This window comes from Melospiza georgiana, chromosome 3 (assembly GCF_028018845.1).
Source record: "Melospiza georgiana isolate bMelGeo1 chromosome 3, bMelGeo1.pri, whole genome shotgun sequence".
Classification (NCBI taxonomy): domain Eukaryota; kingdom Metazoa; phylum Chordata; class Aves; order Passeriformes; family Passerellidae; genus Melospiza; species Melospiza georgiana.
Window position 1 is genome coordinate 41,591,343 of NC_080432.1, and position 17,220 is coordinate 41,608,562.

At 40.8% G+C, this 17,220-nt stretch overlaps 2 protein-coding genes across 2 annotated transcripts in view; one reads left to right on the forward strand and one right to left on the reverse strand.

Moving 5' to 3' along the window:
- LOC131081546 (uncharacterized) overlaps positions 1–11,783 on the forward strand; it is a 104,829-nt gene extending 93,046 nt beyond the window's left edge. The window contains exon 4 of the mRNA XM_058020731.1: positions 10,316–11,783. Within this exon, the coding sequence (XP_057876714.1) occupies positions 10,316–10,384 (69 nt within the window). The 3' untranslated portion in view covers positions 10,385–11,783. The remainder of the gene's footprint in view (positions 1–10,315) is intronic.
- Positions 1,213–17,128, reverse strand: SLC4A1AP (solute carrier family 4 member 1 adaptor protein). The gene is made up of 14 exons (XM_058020726.1): positions 16,598–17,128; positions 15,710–15,893; positions 14,911–15,033; positions 14,015–14,075; positions 13,046–13,185; positions 12,760–12,920; positions 12,153–12,222; positions 8,316–8,505; positions 7,398–7,509; positions 6,556–6,796; positions 5,715–5,789; positions 4,660–4,730; positions 2,882–2,954; positions 1,213–1,662 (listed from the first exon to the last, which is right to left on the reverse strand). The coding sequence occupies exons 1-14, from the start codon at positions 17,126–17,128 to the stop codon at positions 1,613–1,615; spliced, it is 2,082 nt and encodes a 693-aa protein (XP_057876709.1). The 3' UTR covers positions 1,213–1,612.
- Positions 17,129–17,220: the final 92 nt, after the last annotated feature.

Below are 17,220 nucleotides of genomic sequence, written 5' to 3' on the forward strand. Positions count from 1 at the left end.
CTCAGATTCAGATGGGAGCACAAGTGAGCTGCTAAGAAAAGAAACAGATGGGGAGCTCATGGTCTTAGCCAGGACCAAACTGTCCAGGCCCTTATCCCCAGAGATGTTTTCTGGCAGCAGGTCAATGCCCTTTGTCTGTAGTACAAAGCAGCCCCTGATGAAAAGATACACTGATCACCTACCTCAGGATGGTAACAATCAAGGTGTACTTACATGGGCTCTGTGCCCTCGTGCTTGTCATGAGCATAAATGGCAAATCATTATTATCCCTGTCTGAAACCTGCCAGGCCTGCTGCTGATGAATGGAACTCCCTTGCAGTTGCCTGGTACACCCTGGAACTGGAAAACACTCTGGGGAAGGGCTACAGCTGTGAAACCTATGAGGTCTGGCATTTTGAATAGGGAGGCAACAGCCTTTCCTTGGATTACATAAAGATATGGCTCTGCCAGAAGCAGGAAGCTTTAGGCTGCCCAGCCTGGTGTGCAGATGCAGACAAAACCCTGCTGCATATGCTGAAGATTACAGGCAGAAAGATGCTGTTGTGTAGCTTGAGCCTGCTAAGTAAGGATGGTTATCTTCTATGGTTCTCCCTTCACCCCAGTTTCTGAGGTGCCCTCCTGTGATTTGTCCATGAGGATGCAGCCACTGGCTGTGGAAGCACCCCAAAGTATGTATGTCTCTGATTTGCAAGACTGCCTTTTCTACAGTTTTCCCTGCCCCTGTATGGTTGTGCCTCCAGCTATTTAAACCCTCACACTTCCTGCATGACCTTGCCTTTACCACAGCACAGGCTCTGGGACAATCCTGAGTCACCCAGGGGATTTCTCCAGACAAAGACTATTTACCAGGCATGCCTTGAACTGCATTAAGATGGCACTTTGCTCATGTTGGGACAGAAAAAGAGCAGGTTCCATTATAGGCTTTTCCAGGATATCCTTCCATTTGTGTTTTCTGTTACCCCCTGTGCCAAGCAGTGCCAGTCTCTTCAGTTCTTTGGCATTTCTGCACCTTTACAACACCTTTCACTCACTATTTCCTGTCCACTCCATACCAAGTATTCCAACAACTGCATGAGGGAGACACAAAAACAATTTTCTTTTCAAAATGAAAGATGTTCTTTTTTCCATAAAAAAGGAAAAAAAATATGAACCCTCAAGTTTTAGGTTGTGATTAACATGACAGTATTTTCAAACAGCAGCCACAGAAAAAAAAACAGTAGCTTTTTTTATTTTAATTGCATAAACCCAATATGAATAAATTTTATCAAGCCTGTAAGTATACAGAGGTGTATTCCTTTAATATTTTTGTCTACTTCTATTTACAAAAGGAAAAATGAGCTTACGGTTTCAAGACAACTTAAAAAAAAAACACAAACAAGGCTGAAATTGAAACAAGAGGCAGAAGAATGTGTGGGCTTTTACTTTAAAAAAGTATCTGGAAGACAAACAAAGGACACACAGGGAGAGCTAAGAGCCAGAGCAGCTGCTGATGCCCTTGAATTTCAACAGCATCTGGAAATCCAAGTCTCTTATCTGTCACTTAATGTGTAGTGAAAGAGTCCAAAACAGAGCAGTCCTTCAAGCCTCAGAGGAACTCTGGGGCACTGGAAGCTTAGTAGCCATATTTTTCATTGAGATGAGTCTTGCCATCACCACTTTGACCTAATGGACAAAAAGGAAGAGGAAGAGTTGCATTATTCCTTTTATCCCACCTAAGAGAAATGTATATCCCTGTATGCAAGAGTCTCTAGGTAGCACCAGCCATACAAGCACAGAGGACAAAAAGTCAGGCTTCATATTGCACTGTATCTTTTGATTTACACTTACAATTCATTTCAATTTTACTAACAGTGTTAAGAGTACATCAGGTATTCCTGTTTGTGTGGCTGTTTTGTTTGGGTTTTTTCCTGGAGTCCTCATAATGCCAGCTTAGAAGGAACGTTTGACTATTCAGTGTCAGGCAGAGCCAAAAAACAGAGCTCCCTCTTATGGACACAGCTTGCTTAACTATCCCAGATCAGACTTCGGAGTTACTGCTACAGGATTCTGCTCCTGTGGATTCATATGTCAGAGATGTGCAGACATTTCACTGAAGGATGATTCACCAGATTACAGTTTTCTTCAGTGAAATTTATTCTTATTTCAATAACAGCCTAACAAAAATTATTTGCAACAGCCTAACAAAAATTATAGTAATAAATCTATCAAGAGAAGGCCAAGCTTTCAACTTACACTGAAAACCTCAATGCACAAAAATGATTTTTCTATTTTAGAGGAACTGAACATTCGTTACCCTGTTTAAAAATAACTTCACCTAGCTAAAAACACCCTGGAACTAAATATAAAAAAATTATTCAAATTTAACATGTGTTGGATGAGTGCATCAATTATTCAGTGCCTTCACCAAAGCATTATCAATACTTTTCTCCAAAAGACCTGACCCGGTGTTTGTATTCCAGTGATTTTTTTAAAAAAAATGCAAAGAAGCATTTTTGGATTTCACAGACTTCTGTGAAAACTGAGAATTCTGACATTGCTGGAGCATTTATCCCTAGGGAAGGTTTGAGCTAATCTTTCAACTAGGTTATCATACCACCATGTGTGAATGCAGTTAGCTCTCTCAGGTGTTACAAAACTGAAAAACAGCCTTCAGGTGTGTCTCTCCATTGCCATGAGGCTACTACAGATATGGTCTGTACCCCACTGCAAGACTTGCATGGCCACACAACAAACATGGGGCATAGCATGCCACAAAACAACAGGTTCTGGGTAAAGTATTCCCGGATTAGCTTTTTTCCAAGGACTCAAAATGACATCCTGATGATTTATTAGAAAGATTCCTAAGTTATGAGGCTAAAACCAGTAAGGAAATGGTTGATACCTGCAGGAGGAATCCATACGCAGTAGTCTGGGTCATCATCTGGGTACTGTGAGGAAAAAAAAGGTTGTTGGACCTGCAAAGAGAGGAAAGATTTTTTAAGGTGCTGTATCCCTCCACTAGTGTGTCACAACCACTAAATCCCTCACTAATTCAGAGACAAATAATCAGAGGTGAGGGTTATTTCCACAAGAGTCAGGGATGAAAACAGTAATAGAGAAGAAAATCAAACCCTTAAATAGATCCAGCTCATTTCCATTAGAGTCACAGACTAATAAAAATGCTGTTTAGGGGAGACCTCTGGAGGTCATCCAGTCCAATTTCCCCCTCGAAACAGAACCTGTCCACTTCTGGACAGTTTAAGCCTAATGTTTGGTGATTTCATTTGACATAGGATGTCTTTATGCAGGGAAAAGCTTGAGAGTAGGATATTCAATAGGTGCTTTACTGATTTCAATGCACAACACCACTGAAAACTTTGGGTTTCAGGTGATTTTCAAACTGGAGCTTATAAAAGCTCAGGTGTTATATAAGAGTAATTTAGTTTTCAAAAAGAAAAGAATGCTCATTGTTTTCAGGTCTCACTGGCATCTTGAAATGTTAAAGCAAACCACAAAAGGTCACTTGCAATGCAGTTGTTGACACAGCAGTATCTTTTTGTACTCAGATTTTTAGTTTTAGCCACATCAGCAACATTTTCTCAACAACTTCTGTTTCCAACAACTGCAGGTAAAAAAAAACATACAACTGTAGAGTGCAACACTTAAGAGCTCAAAATAATGCCAAATTACTCAGCACTGATTAGCATTACTCTGTACCATCATTTCAGTCTAAAGTTATGAGCTGAAACAAATTTTCATTCCCTCAATAACTTTCCTTCCCCAAAATAACATCTAAACCAGAAGACTAATGTTTTCCAAAACATTAGACTGCAGAGCTGTACAGCTTTTAAATATGGCTTGTGAACAATCACTTGAAAATTGTTTTTCCAGTTTTACATGATTCAAAGTTACTGAAATATTACAAAAAAAACCCCAAAAAAACCCCAACTGACTTCTGGTTGATGCTTTCCATACAAGATCTGAGCCCCAAGGCAGAGACATCATGTGGAAAAAGTGATTTGTGATGGGAGAAAGAATACACCTAAGCCATCTGGCATTTGGAGAATGCTCAGTGTTACAGCAAACTCTCTGCTGATGAGAGGTGCTGACTTGACTGCCTCAGCATGAAAAACTGCCTTGTCCTCCCATATTCATAATAGTGGTAAAACTTGGGCTTCACCTGTATAAATAAACTCTTGATTTCTTCAGCATCTTTAGCAAGGCCAGCAACAAAAGGCAGTTCTGAGGACAGTGTCTACCCAATCCTGGGTCATTGGCCAGGACTAACAAAGCAGCAGTCAGCACACACAGGATGCAGGGATCTGAGCTTCAGTAAGTGCTGCAGGGCTAAAATTAGATGGTCCCCACAAAGAAACTGTCCCAGTGGTCAGAACTCATGGTCCACCAAGTACAGTCACCAAGTCAGCAGAAGGGTGTGGGATGCCCTCTGAAGGGAAGAGCCTCACAATAATCATTAGGCTGACAGAGAAGATCCTTCCCAGCTTCAGGAAGGCAACAATTGACTGAGTCCCAAAATGTGCAAAACTTCCATACTTTACATTTTAATACAAAGCACTGCTATCACCAAGTTAGACTCCATCAACTTGTTACAATTTCACTAAAAAAGAGCTTAGGAATGACTTCCTCTTAAGCTGCAGGAGTCATGGTATTGTAACTGACCTTGCTTGAGCTATTGATTTTCTTAACTTTCTCAGATGTCTCTTCAGGTTCCTTATTTACTACCTTGGGTGCTGGAAAGAAAGCAGAATTGTTTTATGACACAGCACAAATGACCAATTCTATGATATAAACTTACAGGAAGTTCACATAAAAATTAATACATCCGTAAGGAAAACCAAGATATCTCACTGCACCACAACTACTTGAGAATAATACAGCTGAACATCTTACTGTTTTTCCTAGATTTAATTTAGATTAAATACACTGTCAGTCATGCAACTGAATGCAGTTTAGCAAGATCCCCTCTTAGTGATTCTGTGATATTAACTTTAGTTAATGGCAGATGTTTATTTTCTAAAAGACACTACCTGTAAACACTGCAGTGATTGATACAGAAAGAGGAGCAGGAAATGTGCAGGACCAATTTGCTTTTTAAAAAAACAAACACCAAACTACAGTTGATGGGTGAAAAGAATTCTTTGGTTTTCTGCCGCTTAGTATTTGAAATACTGATATTCTGATGGCTCTCTATGGCTAAGATGATGAGGACAGATTCTAAAGAGTCTGAGTTACAAAATAAATAGAAAGGTCATAAAAATCTCCTCCATGTACACCCAACATTCTTCATTTTCAAGATCTGATTTTTTGTGCATACAAGCAGAGGCATCATCTAGGTCATCAGAAGATTATTACTTAACGTTATGTAACATTTGTCACTTTATAAAATAAAGTGTCTTTCTGTAGTGTTAAGAGCTAGTGCAAAAGAATAACAAAGGAAAAAGCATCATCATAGTCTCCTAAATAATTATTCTTCTCATGCTGATTTTTTGGAACAAAAAAACGCTAAACAATTAATGACTATGAAAAGCAAGGACAGCTGTAACATAGTGGAAGTGCCCAGCCTTTACCACACCCTTACCACTTCCCAAGCAAAACACAAACTTTCTTTGGGCTCTCGATTAGGCTCAGTTTCCCTTGACCCACATAAGATACTAAGTACTTTAGTCAGTTTCTAAACCCACAAGCTATTACAAAATAGTCTGTGTACTGTTCACCTTGGGATTTCTCTTGTGAGGGTGCCATCTGAGATTCATTCCTCAGTACCTTTGGCTCAGGCAGAGAATCAACCCCTGTAAAACAAGAAAGGAAGAGCTTAGTGGCCCTGCAGTAACTCTGATGAGCAGAGTGCATTCCTGAGACCAAGCACAAAAGAGAACTCTTTGCTACATTTGTCTCAGGAAGAACTCCTTCAAAAATCTTCCAAATTATTTCATCCACCAAGTCCACTGCAATACAATAAAGAAAATTCTGTGATCTGTTAAAACACTCTTCTGCAGCAACATGTCCAGCATTAAGCCAAAAAGCCAGAACTAGCTTTCTGTTATCAAACATACTGTTCACTGAGAAACACCATTACTGAGTTTTCAAATGCATCAGGCTGATACGGGAAAGGAGAGATTGGAGATACCTCAAAGGTACTTTTCCATTACCACTTTAGAAATTGTTTTTCCTCCTTACAAATGGATCCGAAGTTTTGCACAGACATTTGTTTTCTTATTATGCCACTTTTACTGCCAAAAAACCATTGCAGTTGTTTTTATTTGGACAATCAATTTAATGGAAACAGGGCTTATCAAAGCAGGACTTCCTTACATCCAGGAGATTTGCTCTATTTCACCAAAAAGCATGAAAAATTGACTGCCAAGCAGAGATTCACCTAGAACCATGTGAAACTCAGCTGCTGCCACAAGGACTCTGGACTCATGGCAAACAAACCTATGGAAAATAAATAGGCTGGAGAACCTGTGACTTGAACATTTGATTCACATAGCTCTCAAAAGTTCAGCAGTAACAGACTCATCTTCACTACTAGAAAAAACAGAAACAATGGTTTACCATCCTGAAGGGATTCTAGATTTTTGTTATTGCAAGGGGAGCCATCAGGAGCATGAGTTTCATTCCCTGTTTCTTTCTCTTTAGTCATCTTCATTTCCAAGTCTGACACACTGCTGTTTACTGCATCTGTTTCTTGCTGCTCTTCCATTTCTTCTTCCTCCTCCTCCTCCTCCTCCTCTGGTCCATCATCTTTTGTTTTTAACAAGCTTTCAGGGATGTCTGGACGCTTAACAGGCAACTTCTGTAAGACACAGACTTGGGCATCAGTGCCAAGACAGAGGCAGATGTCACAGACACTCATTACAGGAGCAAGCACACACAGCTGGTAAGGAAACACTCTCAGGATGACAAATAGTTTGGGTTGAAGGAAAAGTTATTAGTAGAGATGGAAGATGAAAAAACATGTCCAGTCCATAAATAAAGAGTGCAGTCTTTTCATAAGAGGGACACTGGAAACTGCATCAATCATGAACATGATCTATGAAGATATGATCTATGATCTGCATCTATGAAGATGCAGAAAAACGAGAAAAGGACTGGCTGCTGAGGCAGGGCACTGCTTCAGCCTCATGTCCCCAGACTGCCTCTCTTGGTCCATTGCCTTTTGACCACAGCTGTGCCCCAGGAAACTGCTGTGCAAAGACATGGAATGGCAACTGCTGGCAGCAAACAACATCCAAGAGCCCCTGCTCATTGTGCATGCAGCTTCCACTGCCACAGGCTGCACCTCCATGCTGTTTCCATGCATGTTAGGAGACACAGCTGCCACCTACAGCCCCCACAGCCTGAGAAGGCGGCCCACAAACAGCCACTGACCTGCAACACCTACAAGTCCAACTTACCCCCAGGCTTCCAGTTTTCAGTTTGAATTTGCTTCCCCCTTTCATTGCACCAAAGAGAGGCAGGTTCATCTTTTTAGGCTTGTTCTCTGCATTCAGACTGTAACTCCCACTCCTAATAAAAATTAGACACAAAGGAAAACAAAGTATCAAACAAATCTTATATATACAAATGCAAAAAAAAAAAGGTCTGCCTATGAGAAGTGAATATATAAAAATCCATTTATTTCTCTCTCACTTGCAGCACCCAAGGAGGACGCTGCAGGAGATGACTCCTCCATCCTACATATATGTTGTAGGATTCAGACACATGCCAAAAAGGAAGCAAAAAATAAATGAACAAGAGAAAATCCTTCTGTATCACATATACTCCCTTAAATTCAACTGCATACATACACACATATTTATATATAAAAACCTACTTGGAGGCAAACCTTAATTTAAATGAGTTCGGTAATTAACCTCTAATCAAGCTGCCACTAGTGAATGAACCCAGCACACACCTTGTCCAACAGCAGTGGTGCTGCTAGGCAGTAGCTGAACAGCCACTACATTTGACTTCCAAATACATTTCACAGAGTGAAAGTGGGTTTCATGTTGTACAAAGTATCTGTAAAATTCATCAGTTCCTTTTGGATGCACATGGGAAAAAAGTTAAAGAAGCTAACAGTCTGCTTCCAGTCCCTTACCCCTGTCATCCTGCCAGCCTGGGCTGGTCTCACTCCAGTGCTGTGCATTTCCCTCAGCCACAGATGCTGCAGTAGCCCAGAGGCACAGCAGCTCCTCAAGAGCTGAGCCAGGTAGTTTGGAAGGCTGCCCTGCTTTTGTAATTGGAAAGCTGCCTATTTACTGGGCTTACACAACTGCCCATGGATAAGAATAAAGGGAAAAGTAATTGTTTATGTTTTCACCAAGACTTACTGGGGCTTCAGCTCAGGCAGTTCTGTAGGCTTGACAAGCTTTATCAACCCTTTCAGTCTCTGCTGCTCTTTCTTCAGCTCAAAGGACCGCAGGTGAAGCTTCTTGCGTGCCACGCTGTCCAGTGTGCATCCTGATTTCATTTCAGTCATGAACTCATCCAGAGAATCCTGAGCTGCTGGATGGGACTGGACTAGGCAGGATAAAGGGAAGATATATAATGTTATGCAGGGGATATAACTGTAATCATCAGGTCCTGCCTTTAGAGAATAAGGTACATAGAACAACTATCCTCTCTGTGAGTTCCTGCTGAATTGTGAAATAATGGAGAGGCCTGGAGAGATGAAAGCATTTCTCCTAACAAAAGCCTGAAAGTAAACTTTAATTCACTTTCCTAAAAAAAGCCTCTCTTAAAACTGAATGTTTCTTTGTGAGTGCTATTCCTGGTTGTTCATCTCACTTCTATATCTGCTCTCCCTAAAAAAGCGGCTTAGGGATATTTTTGTAGTCACAAACTAAACTAATCCCAGCCACATGAAAACCTACACCACTGCATAGGGAATCAGATTTTGATGTTCCTGGGATGTTTATGTCATAACATTTGTAAAGTTCAAAATCAATCAATGCTGCCTTGTACTCCTGAAAGACTGCATACAAACCAAATTTCATGCATTATGCCAATCACACAGAATGTACCTTTATTTTGACTAGATTTTCTGCAAGAAAACTGCTTTCAACTTGAAAAGAGTAATGACAGTCTTTTTACTCCACCTAATTTCAAAATATTAACAATTGTTATGCATACTTGACTAATTAAAATAAAACTCAGGAGGTAAAACTAAATCTCTAATGACTAAGAAAAAGAAATATTCTTCTAATACCTGGATTTAAAATAACCAAACAAAAATATCCAGAAATGCCTTTTTGTGGCTTGAACAGTATTTCAGAAGTTGTTATATGGTATTCAAAAATAACCTGGAGGCAAAGAAAGAAAAATGTTCTTGCCAGAATTTTAACAAGTCTTTTACAGATAGTTTTCTGCCTTTTAATGTTCAATGAAAAGTGGCAAATCCAATATGTATTTTCTGCCTTATAAGTGTTTTTGTATATATGCACAAGCGTAATTATTTGATCAATGAGCTATTTTCAGTTCAGCTTGAGCTAATTAAATAGCACTTGAAATTTTAAATGCATAAAAATAAAACAGACTAAGTTATTCGAAAGAGTACATATTTGAGCAGTTTTACAAGACTTAAATAATTAGAGGAAAGTCTAATAGGACTCATGCTTACAAATGGACTCAATTGAAAAGGATATTTCTGATGTAAAACAAAACAGTTTACCATTTGAAAATACATGAAAGCCTTAACACTAACTGTTCAAAGATATACAGAATTAATAGGCTTCAAAAGATAAGAAACAGTTGTAGCATCCACCTCCATGCAAGCATAAATGATGACAAAACATGTCATAAAAGAAATTCTTATAGAAATACTTTCTTTTCATCACAACTATTTATATGAACCAAGATAAAAACCAACAATGAGAAGGTATTGTTAACAATGTCTAAACCTCCTTGCAGGCAGGAGCTGAGCAGAATGGTAATTTCATTTAAACATCAAATTACAAAGATGTGGTTTAGTGAGTAGTCACATTCCTCAGAACAATTAAAGCTCCACAATTAAATCCAGAGCTCACTGCTGTACTGCACAGTGGTGCAAGTGCTTCAGTCAGAGTTTGATGCTCAGGGAGTTGGATCACCCCCTCTTACAAATTGGATTCTCTGCTCAATTCCACCAACAGGGCCTAATACCAGCCAGCTCAGCTTGCAGAGTTACAGTAAGCATTCCTTAGCTGTTGCTGCAGTTTTCTACACTATTGAATTAAAATCTGACATTACTAGGAGGTGAATCAATCATGTCTATTATACTTTATATCCTAGTGACAAAAAGCTACTGGGCTATTTACTGCACCATCAACTTATTGATATTTTTCCTGAACAGGCAACCAAAGATGAGACTGAAGAGCTCCACATATTTGATCTGCATTCAGCAGCATCAGTGAATGAGTGATACCAAGTCAGTGCACCAGTAATTAGTTCTGAAGAACCCCAGGGAACAATCTGTGAACTTCTACTGAGGCTTTTTTAGACAGCTACTTAATTTCTCCAAGTGCTTGGTAAGAGGTGTAGCAATTTAGCCTGTCATTCTCTCACTGGTGTCTCTACACTCTTGTCTTTAGGCTCCAAATAAGCATTTAGAGCAAACAAAAGTGCATTGAGGTTTCAGAACTGGATGTAATGCAGGAGTTTTGCTGGACAGATCATGACAGTGCTACAAATGTTCCATGGTCAGCAACACTGCTCCTGGCTTTCTCAGCATCTGTGATTAACCTAAAGCATTCAAATAAGAGAAAGCCAAAGGATCTAGAAAACACCCTAACAAACCAGCTGACTGATGCAATATTTGCTATGCTTGTTTTACCCTGGCCTAGTTCTGGGAATTCCCATCCAATACTGAATGATTCTGTGCTTCAGGAAGTGCCAAGACTGCACTTTTTTCCAAGGCTCTAAACTATCTATGCAACCACCTGCAACTTACAAAAACATGTGTATTGGGATTGCATGGCCAGGTTTTGGTAGGAAAGGGGCCTACAGCATTATATGGTGTTAGCAGAAGTATAAAAATGAGCTGACTCTTCCTTTACCCAGTCTCTACTACACTGTAATACAACAGTCTTGTTGAGAAACAGTATCAGTAGAAACAAAGGAATCAGAAGAGATGAAAGCTTGGAATTACACCCCTCAGACAATCTAAGCATTAGCTTATTTTGCTGGTCAATTGCTAATTACTTATCAAAAGTATAAGGCTGAAAACAATTCCTTCAAACACACAGAACATCAGTTTGTATGCTTGGTGGAATGGTACTGCTTTTTGAGCAGGGATCTGGTACAATCAATCACCGACAAAGATGAGTTTTGGTGCAGAGCTGAATAACTAGAAAGAAACACAGTCATGTACTTAACAGAAGATAGCCCAGCTGTCACACTGCTGCAAGGCTTCTTGGAGAGAAGCTTCTGACAGACTCATGGTGCAGCCTTTGTTAATGTCAACTCTGCCAGTAAGGCTTCCATGTTAACAACCAGCCTAAACACATTTCCTTCCTGCCTTCCTTTTACTCCATGAGACTTCATCAGTCACAGAAAGCAAAATGCAGCCATTGAGACAGTTTTTAAACATAACTCACTAACAGACCCCATCACTGGTCTGGAAAGGCTCTGCCTTCAGAAACAAAGGCATAATCCTAGAGCCTGAATGGCACTCCCTGTACTGCCATGTTCACTGAATGTATGGGTTACATGTCAATTGCTTTGTCACCACATTTTTGCTTCCAACCTTTCCATTGTACAGCATGTTTATAACAAGAGAAGTGAAATAAAATTTACCTTTTCTGTGAGTTCTTTCCTCCTCCCTTATAAATGTTTTTTAAGGGAGTGGAAAAAACAGTGTTCCTCAAATTGGGTCCCTTTCAGCAATATGGGCAGATAAACAATAATAATATTCACCCTTTCAGAACTCCAGCTTGCACACTTGCCACCTTACTCGAACTTAGATGCTGCTTGCTTTGGAAAAAGCTTCATTCATTAGCAAGTGACTACAAACAGAGTACATAAACTATTGGATGAAGACTGTAAGAATTCTCTCAAGGTAACTCAGTGACCTGCAAACCTTCCTATCCCTTTGTGAAAAGTGGACACTGAAAAAAAACCCCAAATCTCTAAGCTAGTTTTGTATTATTCTTTATGGAAAGCACTATGATCAAATAAACTTCATGCCTTACCTTTCCCTGAAACCTTCAGCTTCTCTGTTATCTCAGAAAGCTCATTTTCTGCTTCTTTTAGCTTTGTGACCTGTGAGAGAACAACATGCTTAGAAGACTTTACCTTGTTAAAATCTCATTTTAAAAGTTACTCAAGTATCCTATCACATTACACTTTGCTACTTCTGAGCTTTGACCAGGACTTCTTGGGCTGAAAAAAATTAGAAGTCTATATTCTTCCTAAACAACTTAGTCATTTTTTGACATGGAAAATTATTTAAACCATTTCTGAAACATGACAGTACACATAATTCTTCTGCAGCAGTGTTGTACCACCACTGAGCCCTCCAACCCTTCCTATCCCTCACAACCTACTGTCTTTGTAGTATTTATTGTTTGTCATATGCCTCTCAATCCAGGATTCTTATTCTTTGAAAGAGACTGAGGTATTTCTTTGGGATGTGTCCTGTGGACTTAAAAGCTTGGAATTATTTTCCAGTTATTTAGAACTCATTTAAAAGTATCCTGTCCTGGCATTTCCTTCATCCACTGCCATGATCTACTAAAATTTCTTCTTAGTCATAATATAATACAGGCATGAGAGACATGTCTTAACAATTGTTCTTACCAGGGAGTCATAAGTCTCTGGTTTTTCTTCTATTTTACCAGCTTTCTTCATTCTGTTCAGTCGTTTCTTTTCCACAGCACCAGTTCGATCGAGGAAGGTGTCATCATCACTGTCATAGAAATCCTCATCTTCCCAGTTCTTTGATTTCCTTTTTCGGGACACTGAGAAAGCCACAGGAGAAGGCAAGAAACAAAATGACTTGCATTTCACTCAGCAATAAAGCAAATTCAAGATAGCAAACTCAAATCCCTAATTTAGGGTATTTAGAATGATCACAGTTATTCACCTGCTTCTTGCCTCAGTACTCCTCGAGCATCCAGCAGCCTGCAAGCTTCCAGTGCACACTGGATCATTGCTTCCTTCTTTTTTCCTGAATGGAGAACCTCTGCCACCAGCTGCTTCCCTGATGCATCATCCACAGGCAACCTGTTCAGTTTGAAGGATCAGAGAACAGCTCAGATACAAACAGCTTTTCAGGAATGCTACTCAGATATATTACAATGGCATTGCCATTTAATTTTAATCTTTTTTTGTGTTAAATTTTTCCAGTTTTCATTTCATACAGAACCAGTCAAAACACAAGGATGATTTCCTAATCATGCAAGTCAATTTGTATTTCACTGGTCCAAACAATAATTTTCCCTCTATTCCATTAGAAATACAGGAAGTTACAAGGTTAAATGTCAATCCCTGATCATTTTAAGTACAGGTATCTTGTATCCATACAACATGAGTAACAAATAGTTTCCATGATGAGGCAAAGGATTTTTAAACAGTAGAATCATTACTATGTTGAGACTTGCTGACTTATTTCCACCTCACCTTCTTCTGTCTTACAAAAGAATTACATTAGTGTCCTCTAGCACGAAGCCCTCAAAAACTGCCCTATACCATACAGGAACTGAAATCAGGCACACAGTAGAATTAAGTTTGGGGTTTTTTTCATCTTTCTCATTAGGAACTAAAAGAGATTGTTTTTCTTCTCTTATATTTCTATTTCATATACTGCTCAAAACAAAGGGAGCTGAAAGAACCTAGACTCTTGCTTTCTCAGTTTTCATCCCCAAGGAAAACCAAATCCTGTCAGAAGAAAAAAAGGTGCACAGACACTGAACTGGCACTGATCCCTGAACTTATCAGGGCTTAAGTCTAAATTCAGCTGGCTTCCTTGCCACAACAAATAATTCCTTCAGCTTCTGTTTGCAATTCAAAAACAGTCAACTTCTATGCACCAAAGGAATGGAGATGTACATACTTGATCCTGCATAGCCAGCTGTTGTGCCCACGATCATCATACTCATATTCTAACTCTTCTCCTAGAAAAGAAAAGAAAATTGATGTAGTAACCAAGATTGAAGTAAGCAGGAATAATCTTTACAGCAGAGAAGAATGTCATGGGACATTCTTTTAAATAAAAGGGATAACAAGCTCTTGTTACTTACCGTGATTTTGATTTACTTATGCTGATTTGGGGTTTTTTTTCAAAATCAAGACTTTTTCAGACTAAAAAATCTCTAAGTAGCCTGTTTAGGAACATATAATTCAAATAAAAAAAAACAATCTTGTCTCTGCCTGTATTAAAGTAAATGATGCTGAAGCAACAACAGTTTGTAATCTGAATTCACAGATACTGTTTGTCTTGAAGGTTGTTTGTCATTTCAACAAGTAAGTGAATATTAAGTTTCACTAGCAATCACTGAAACTTTAAGCCACTTAATTGTTGTCTTTTGTCTTTTTTAGATTTTCCCATTTTCCAGTTATACACAATTACAGCCATCTCCAAAGCAAACAGTCTGGAAATGGAGAAGTTTTGATTTTTCTGCATAGCTTCAAAGCAGGGGTGAAGCCTGAGTGTCACTCCAGAGGACATAAGCTGAAGAATACTCCAGAATACAAGCTGCTCACTGCAGCTTAGGAATTAGTAACTAAGACTCAGATATACAACAGCGACCCAAGTTTTAAAGAAAAAAACCCAAAACAAACCACCACAAACCCCCACCAAAACCTGATGAAACAAAAAATGTTACCCACAGTGTAACAGAAAAGTTTTGCTCCCACATGACACCTTAAATCCTCCTGAAACATAAACAACAAAGTAAAACTTTGCTAAGTAAAAAAACCACATTTAATTAAAAAAAAAGAAATAATTACCTTCTCTATCAAAAAAGCCCTGCAAGGCCTTCCTAGGGTCTTTCATATAAAAGGCATCTTGAACATCCTGAAAATCAACAGCAATAGGGTTTTCTTCAACCTCATCCTCCTCAGCATCCTCACCTGGACAACATACAAAGTCAAAAAAACCCCATGAAACATGAGAAAGAAAACACCAGCCTATTTCAACTTTCATTAGTTTGAAAGAAGTAGCAGCTGTGTCATAAAATTACTTCCCTTAACTTCATTATTCCTGTACCCAATTCAAAAAATTAGTTTTTTCACTGTTATTCCAAAACATGATTCAGTTTTGCAGATCAACATCAGTTTCTGTACTTTCAAAGGTTTATGAGCTTATACATTTTCACTCAAAAAAACCCAACTCACTTTGTTGCAAAAAGTTCATTAATTATAATTTACCTAGCTCTAATATGTGGGCTTCCTGTTTAAGTGTAAAGATAGCTATACTGCATTTAAGTCTCAAGCAGTTAAATTTCACCCCTTGGGCAAAAGTGTGGATATCATCACAAGAGCAAACCAAAGAGCATTAATTAAGCTCTAAGTTTCATGGACTTTTATAGGTAGAGATAAATTACCTCCTCCTGTTTACAAGAAGCTTACTGGATATTAGTTTGTCACTTACCCTTCTTTTTAACAGAGAAAGGATTAATTTGTACTCAAAAACCTTGACTGGATTGTGACTCTTGGCAGCCTGTTGGAATATTAACCCTAATATTCAGTGAAAACAAGCTTACAGACCTTCTAATACATATCAGCCAATGGATACATCATCACTTACCCATGCCCCATGAGCAGCTCAGGTCACTATTCTGACTCCTTTCATTTCTCTCCTCTTTCTCATCCTCCTCATCAGAGTCCTCTCCCAACATTGTCTTTTCTAATTTTGCTTGCTGCTGCTTGCGTAGTGCCTTCAGTTCAGTCACAGTTAGTTCTGACTCAGACTCCTGGTCCTCTTTGGGTCCCTAAGTCAAAACAGAAAATCAGCAGAAGTGTTTTTAACTAAACCCAAACACGTATTTCCAGCACGCATGCAGGTTACATATAATAACAGAAGCACATCATTACACTGCTCTTCAAAAAGTGGAATTATTTGGCCATTAGTTATGGTTTGCATTCCAAAATATATTCATTTTAATGGCATTTTCAAAGGAAAGACAGGGAGAAATAAGCATTATTGTGTACCTGCAGTGAGATCCAGCTCACATATAACTGTAATTAAAAGGCTAAAGGCAAAAATTCACATCAGAGCTACAGGGGTGAATCTGAGGAATGACAGCTTCTGAAGTGTGTGTACAACATGTGATGTGCTGTCCTATTAATAAAACACTCCCCCCTATTCCCAAAGAAATATTAGTTCTTTATTCACTGAGGCATCATACTGTCAGAAAGACCTTCCTAATACATCACACCGTTGGAGAGAAATTCCTTTTGCACTAACAGCACATCAGCAGAGACCCGCAGCCCCACAGCTCACTGCAGAGCCGGCAGCAGACACCCCCAGCTTGTCTCGCAGTCACACAACCACGGCAGCGCTGGGCTGCTTCCATTCCGCCCCACACCTCAGGCCGTCACCCTACGGAGCCGGGGAAACCCCCGAGCCTGACCCGGGCCAGCCTTTAGCACCCGCACCCGCTCCGGATCCGCCCGAGCCTGACCCCCGACCCACCTGCAGGAGGAAGAGGCGGGAGCTGCCGCCGAAGCGCAGCCCGTGGCCCACCCGCACCCGGCAGTAGGTGCGGGGCGGCAGCCGCGCCTTGTTGAGGAAGGTGCCGTGGGTGCTGCCCAGGTCGTACACGTAGAACCCGGCGGCATCGGCGCCGCTGGGCTCCTCGGGGGAGCAGCCGCGGTACTGCAGCACGGCGTGGTGCCGCGACACCGACGGGTGCTCCAGGGACACGGCGCAGCCGGGCAGCCGCCCCACCAAGAACCAGCTGCTGTCCTCCAGCCGCACCGAGCCCAGCAGCACGCCGCCCTTCAGCACCTCCAGCCCGTACCCGGAGCCGGCGGGCGGCCGGCTGCCCCACGGCGGCTCCTCGTAGCGCGGCGCGGGCGGCGCGGCGGCGGCCGGGCGGGGGGCTGCCGGCGGGCTCGGTCCCGGCTCTCCGGGCCCGGGGGCGGCAGGCAGCGGGCGGCTCGGGCGCTTGAAGGCGGCGGGCTCGGCGGGCTCGGCCTCCATTGCCTCTGCCGCCTCCGCCATCTTCCCGGGTCCGTCCCCAAACGGAGTCCTCCGGGAACGAGCGCCGCGGCACTGCAGTGCCGAGGGCAGGGCGCAGATCCCGGGGTCGCTCC